General features: G+C 26.7%; 1 protein-coding gene across 1 annotated transcript in view; it reads left to right on the top strand.

The window, feature by feature from the left end:
• The window catches only part of LOC113810006 (uncharacterized), a 16,783-nt gene that overhangs the window by 1,426 nt on the left and 7,857 nt on the right, over positions 1-7,500 (top strand). The window contains exons 2-4 of the mRNA XM_070132791.1: positions 3,191-3,301; positions 4,568-4,641; positions 6,240-6,362. Coding sequence (XP_069988892.1) covers positions 3,191-3,301; positions 4,568-4,641; positions 6,240-6,362 — 308 coding nt within the window. The remainder of the gene's footprint in view (positions 1-3,190; positions 3,302-4,567; positions 4,642-6,239; positions 6,363-7,500) is intronic.

Genomic DNA, 7,500 nt, shown 5'->3' with positions numbered 1-7,500 from the left:
CAAATAATTATAATAATGATAATAATGATAATAATATTCATAATAATAATAAAGATAATAATGATCATAATAATAATAATAATAATAATAATAATAATAATAATGATAATAATAATAATAAAGATAACAATAATGATAATAATAGTCATTATTATGATAATAATTATTATAGTTATTACAATAATAATGATAATGAAGGTAATATTGATGAGAAAACTATAAAAAGAGAATGATAGTTATAATGATGATAAGGATCATAACAAAATTAATAATGATAGCTATAATACTATTGGTAATAATAGTATTACAATATAAGAATAATGATGATATTATTATTAATAATAATAGTAATAATAATGATAATAATAATAATAATAATGGTAATAATCATGATAATATTAATAATAATAATAATAAAAATGATGATAATAACAAAAGTAAAAAATAAAAATGATGATAATAACAAAAGTAAAAATAAGAATGAAAAGTGATAATGGTTATATAAATGATGATAGTTAAAAAAAATCCATAACTAATAATAATAAAGACAAGAGCAATTACGGTGCTAGAAATAACAATAAGAATAATGATGAACCGTGTCCGTATAGCCAAGTGTCATCTCAGGGGAGAGCACAAGGCCGATTTTAGCTCGTCCGAGACCTTGCGGTGAAAAAAAATGAATATCGTTTTATTATAAAGAAATTTTGAAACCTTTTATAAAAAAATGAATATCGTTTTATTATAATTTTGAAACCTTTTGTAAAAAAAAAGAAATGAAAAAGAAAAAAAGAAATGAATGAATATCGTTTTATTATAAAGAAATTTTGAAACCTTTTGTAAAAAAAAAAAGAAAGAAAGAAAGAAAAAAAGAAATGAATGAATATCGTTTTATTATAAAGAAATTTTGAAACCTTTTGTAAAAAAAAAAAGAAAAAGAAAAAAAGAAATGAATGAATATCGTTTTATTATAAAGAAATTTTGAAACCTTTTGTAAAAAAAAAAAAAAAAATGAAAGAAAGAAAAAAAGAAATGAATGAATATCGTTTTATTATAAAGAAATTTTGAAACCTTTTGTAAAAGAAAAAAAAGAAATGAAAGAAAGAAAAAAAGAAATGAATGAATATCGTTTTATTATAAAGAAATTTTGAAACCTTTTGTAAAAAAAAAAAGAAAAAGAAAAAAAGAAATGAATGAATATCGTTTTATTATAAAGAAATTTTGAAACCTTTTGTAAAAAAAAAAAAAAAGAAATGAAAGAAAGAAAAAAAGAAATGAATGAATATCGTTTTATTATAAAGAAATTTAGAAACCTTTTGTAAAAAAAAAAAAAAGAAATGAAAGAAAGAAAAAAAGAAATGAATGAATATCGTTTTATTATAAAGAAATTTTGAAACCTTTTGTAAAAAAAAAAAAAAAATGAAAGAAAGAAAAAAAGAAATGAATGAATATCGTTTTATTATAAAGAAATTTTGAAGCCTTTTGTAAAAAAAAAGAAATGAAAGAAAGAAAAAAGAAATGAATGAATATCGTTTTATTATATAGACATTTTGAAACCTTTTGTAAAAAAAAAAAAAAAGAAATGAAAGAAAGAAAAAAAAGAAATGAATGAATATCGTTTTATTATAAAAGACATTTTGAAACCTTTTGTAAAAAAACAAAAACAAAAACAAAAAAATTAATATCGTTTTATTATAGACATTTTGAAACCTTTTGTAAAAAAAAAAAATAATATAAAAAAATGAATATCGTTTTATTATAAAGACATTTTGAAACCTTTTGTAAAAAAAAAATTAATATCGTTTTATTATAAAGACATTTTGAAACCTTTTGTAAAAAAAAGAAAAAAAGAAAAAAAATTAATATCGTTTTATTATAAAGACATTTTGAAACCTTTTGTAAAAAAAAAAAAAAAAAAAAAAAAACAATCCTTTTATTATAAAGAAATTTTGAAGCCTTTTGTAAAAAAAAAAAAGAAATAAAAATGAATATCGTTTTATTATAAAGACATTTTGAAACCTTTTGTAAAAAAAAAAAAAAAAAAAATGAATACCGTTTTATTATAATCTTGAGACCTTTTCTTCGGCGCTTTGACCGGTTCCAGTGATTCTCAAAAAAAAAAAAAAAAAATCCTTTTATTATAAAGACATTTTGAAACCTTTTGTAAAAAAAAAAAAAGAAATAAAAATGAATATCGTTTTATTATAAAGACATTTTGAAACCTTTTGTAAAAAAAAAAAAAAAAGAATATCGTTTTATTATAAAGAAATCTTGAGACCTTTTCTTCGGCGCTTTGACCGGTTCCGGTGATTCTCAAAAAAAAAAAAAAAAAAAGTGCACCTCGCTACTTTGCGCTATCTCAGGCGGAAGCGAATCTCCCATATAATATTCATTTGATTTTTAATATATTTACTTCACTGGTTTCACTGCATGGCGGAATCAACGAAGCGAAGTCTTCTCATTCTAACAATTTGATGATGATTGTGATAATAAGAAGAATGAAACCTTTTTTGGCCAAAGTAATGATAATATAACATACGGATAATGTTTAATAATAGGAGGGATAATTGCCCGGTGTGTTAGAATTGTGCCAGGCCCGACCCAATGAATTTTCGTAAATACAGACGTAGAAATAAAGGCATTTCCGTTTATATATCTGATAGATACACATTTAACTATCTATTTGCCCGGTTGATATGCATGTCTAGCCTGATAGATATACATTTAATTCTTGATTTATGCATGTCAAGTATACGAATATTCTTTGGGTCGGGCCTGGCACAATTCTAACAAACCGGGCGATTATCCCGCCTATTATTAAATATTATCCGTATGTTATATTATCATTACTTTGGCAAAAAAAGGTTTAATTCTTCTTATTATCACAATCATCCTCATCAAATTGTTAGTCATTATTAGCTGTTCGTCACAACTGCACCCGAATCCTCAGACACTTTGAAACGATACGTCACTATACACAAACACAATAACCATATCGATATTCTGCACATAACAATGACAGACAAGTTATAGACATAACAATAATAGACAATAATAATAATAATAATAATAATAATAATAATAATGATAATAGACAAGACATAACAATAACAAAACACGAATAACAGACAAGTCCCAAAACAGACATTGCTCATCAGTCAGAGTAACCACGCCTCTCACGCCTTCCCAACAGCTAGAGTCCGCCCACACCACGTCAGACCGTGGGCGAGCAAAACCTTGGGTGTGATTTTGACTATGGTGATCCTACTCGTCATCTACATCGCATTCACACCATCGTATTCCAGTAAGTAACTTTCATAAGTCTTTATAAAAGATTAATGTTATTTCCTAATTATCTTTTATGTTTAATCCTATTTAATGTTATTTCCTAAGTATCTTTTATAAATTTAATCCAATTTAATGTTAAGTATTTCCTATCTTATATGTTTTATCCTATTTAATGTTATTTCCTATCTTTTATAAATTTAATCCAATTTAATGTTATTTCCTATCTTTTACGTTTTATCCTATTTAATGTTGAGAATTTCCTAAGTATTTTTTATGTCTTTATGTTATTTAATGTTATTTCCTAAGTATCATGTTTTTATCCTATTTAATGTTAAGTATTCCAGTAAGTAACTTTCATAATTTTTTTTCTCTATTTAGTGTTAAGTATTTCCTAAGTATCTTTTATAACTATTTATCCTATTTAATGTAAAGTATTTCCTAAGTATCTTTTATAACTATTTATCCTATTTAATGTTAAGTATTTTTTAAGTATCTTTTATAAGTTTTTATTCTAAGTATATTTCATGTCTTTTTCCTATCTAATGGTATTTCCTAAGTATCTTTCATAAGTTTTATCCCATTTAATGTTAAGTATTTCCTGTATCATTCATAAGTCTTTATCCTATTTAATGTTAAGTATTTCCTATCTTTTGTAAATTTAATCCAATTTAATGTTAAGTATTTCCTATCTTTAATAAGTTTAATCCTATTTAATAAGTATTTCCTAAGTATTTCTTATTTTTTATCCATATCTTTATTATTGTTATTATTGTTATCTCATTATTTTCATTATCATTATTATTATCATTGTTATTATTATCGTTATCATTGTTATTATTATTATTGCTATTTTCGTCATTATTATTTTTTTCTTATTATAATCATAATCATCATTACTGTTATCATGTTATTTTTATTATTTTCGTTGTTATTATTAGCATTAATATTATCACTGACATCATTATTATTATTATAATTATTTTTGTTATCATTAACATTATTATTATCATTATTAATATTATTATCATTATTCTTATTATCATTATAATTGTCACCACCATTATCGTCATTGTCAATCACATCATTATTATTATTAATATTATCGTTATCCTCATAATAGTCATTATCACGCTCATTATTTCCAACAATAGCACCTTCATAGGAACATCATCATCATCATCATCATCATCTTTTTGGTTATTATTTCTTCGAGTAATAACGTCAGGAACATGAAAGTGATTATTGTTTATATTTTTCTTTTTTTCTTTTCTTTTTTCTTCAGGCTGCCTCCTGAAAGCTCTGAAAGGCCCTTTGGCAGTCGATGACCCAGAATTCCTGACCTACCTGAGGCAAGAGGTATGTGATGATAATGGTAATAATGATTATCACAATTATCATCAATATTCCATACATTTAGTATGTGTGTGGGTACGTGCGTGTGTGTGTGCATTCATGTGCGGGCATGCACGTGTTTTTTTTTCTTATTATTGTGTGTGCATATGTATATATATATATATATATATATATATATATATATATATATATATATATATATATATATATATATGTATATATATATATATATATATATATATATATATATATATATATATATATATATATATATATATATATATATATATATATATATATATATATATATATATATATATATATATATATATATATATGTATGTAGGCATTTGTTGTCATTATTAGTGTTGTTATTATCATTATTATCATTATCATTGTTATTACTGTTATCTTTACTATCATCATTATGATTATCATTATTATTATTATTATTATTGTTACCATTATTATTGTTACTATTAAATGTAATTTTTATTATCATAATAACTGTTCTTATTATCATCGATCTCATTATTATTTTTGTTATTACTATCACAACTATTATATTATTGTCATTTTTATTATTATTATCATCATCATTATTATTATTATTATTGTTATTATTATTATTATTATTATCGTCATCATTATTATTATTATCATTACTACTGTTTTATCATTACTATTATTAACATTAATGTTATATTCATCTTTATTATCATTATCATTATCTTATCATTATTATCACTATAATTTTAATCATAGTTATAGTCACTGTTTTTATCATTATCATTATTATCATTATCATTGTTAATATTATTTATTAGTAGTAGTATTATCATTATTATTATTTTCATAATTACCATTGTCATCATAATCATCATTACTGTCACCATCAATGAATGATTTGATTCTACTGTAAGTCAAAGGATGTTTTTAAATATATGTAAGAAAATATGGAACAGAGTTTCGCTTAAAAAATGCAATGCAGTAATTAAATATGAACATCGATAATAATCAGAAACTTCATACATAGGAAAGCATTATTATATTAATACCCATAATGATAATTAATGATGTTAATGATAATGGTAAAAGTAGTAGTAGTTGTAGTACAGGTAGTAATGATGATGATGATGATAATAATAATTATACTGATGATAATGATAGTAATGATAATGACAGCAATAGACAAATTCGTAATATCAACAATAATAATAACAATATCAACAGTAATGAATATTACTAATGATAATGATAATAACGAAAAACTATATATAATCATAATCATAATGATAGTAATAACAATAAAGACAATGATAGTTATAATCATCATGATAATGATAATGATGATGATCATGATAATAGTAATAATAATAATAATAATAATGATAATGATGATATTAATAATAATAATAATAATAGTAATAGTAATAATAATAATGATAATAATGATAATAATAATAATAATAATGATAATAATAATAATAATAATAACTATCATCCTTATTATCCCCATCACTATTATCATTATCATTAATCATTATCATTGACGTTATTAACTAGACCTTCAACAGTTCATACGTTCTCTCCCTCTCCAGGTTCTCGACCCCCCTTCGGACGCAGCCTACAACCTCTTGGGCAAAGATAACATCGGTCATAAGATAAGGGAGAAGAGTGAGTTATTCTACGAGGAAAAACTCACAGCTCTTTTTAAGGATGTGGTGAGTAACGGTGTTTCGAGGGGGGGCAGAGTGATGTTATGGTGATGTGTGATGGACTGGCAGGTGTGCTGGGAGAGAGGAATGCATTGTTGTTGTGATTTTCTCTGTCTTTGTCTGTCTGTCTTTGTCTGACTGTGTGTTTGTCTGTCTGTCTTTGTCTGTGTGTCTGTCTGTCTCTGTCTCTGTCTCTGTCTCTGTCTGTCTGTCTGTCTGTCTGTCTCTCTCTCTCTCTCTCTCTCTTTCTGTATCTGCTTTTATGCGATCGCTTTCATTTCTTCGTTTCTTATTTTCTATTCTTCGTTGTTCTTCTCCCTTTTCTACTTCCTCCTACTTTCATTTCTCTATTTGACAATCTTCACTCCTTTGTTTTCCTCTTCCTCCCTTCCCACCCCTCTTTCTTCCTGTTCTTTCTTATCCCTTCCTTCCGTCCCTCTCTCTCCCCTAACCTCCCCCCCCCCTTTCCGTTTCTTTCCTATCTGCCTCTTTTTCCTTTTTTCTACTAATTCTTCCTTCGCTTACTTCTTCTCTCCCTCCTTCCTCCAAATTTTCCTTTGTCCTTTCACTCTTCATCCTGTGTTTCGCCTTTCTCTCTCTTACGTCTTCCTCACCCTTTCTTTTTTTCCCACTTCTTCCGTCCTCTGTCCCTTCCTTTTTCCTCCCACACTTCTCCTTTTCTCTTTCCCCTCTTTTGCCCACCTTCTCTTCCTCTTCCCTTTTTCCCCTCTTTGGTCCCCCGTCCTCTATCCTCCTTCCATTCTTTTATCCTCCCTGCTTTCCCCTCCCTCCCCCCTCTTGTGTTCCCTCCCTTCCTCTTCTCTTATTCCCCTCTTTGGGCCTCCCTCCCTCCCTCTTTCCTTCTTCCCTTCCTCTTCCCTCCCCCCTTTGATCTTCCCTCCCTTCCTCTTCCCTGCTTCCCCTTTTTAATCCTTCCTCCCTCATGTCCCCTCTTTCCTCCCTCCCTCCCTCTTTCCTCCTTCCCCTCTTTGGTTCTCCCTCCCTTCCTCCTTCCTCCCTCATATCCCCTCATTCCTCCCTCCTCCCTCCCTCATTTCCCCTCTTTCCTCCTTCCCCTCTTTGGTCCTCCATCCCTCCCTCCTTCCTCCCTCCTCTCCTTTCTTTCCTCCCCCTTCCCTCCTTC

Source organism: Penaeus vannamei, chromosome 18 (genome assembly GCF_042767895.1).
Source record: "Penaeus vannamei isolate JL-2024 chromosome 18, ASM4276789v1, whole genome shotgun sequence".
Classification (NCBI taxonomy): domain Eukaryota; kingdom Metazoa; phylum Arthropoda; class Malacostraca; order Decapoda; family Penaeidae; genus Penaeus; species Penaeus vannamei.
This window is presented reverse-complemented; position numbering and strand designations above follow the sequence as displayed.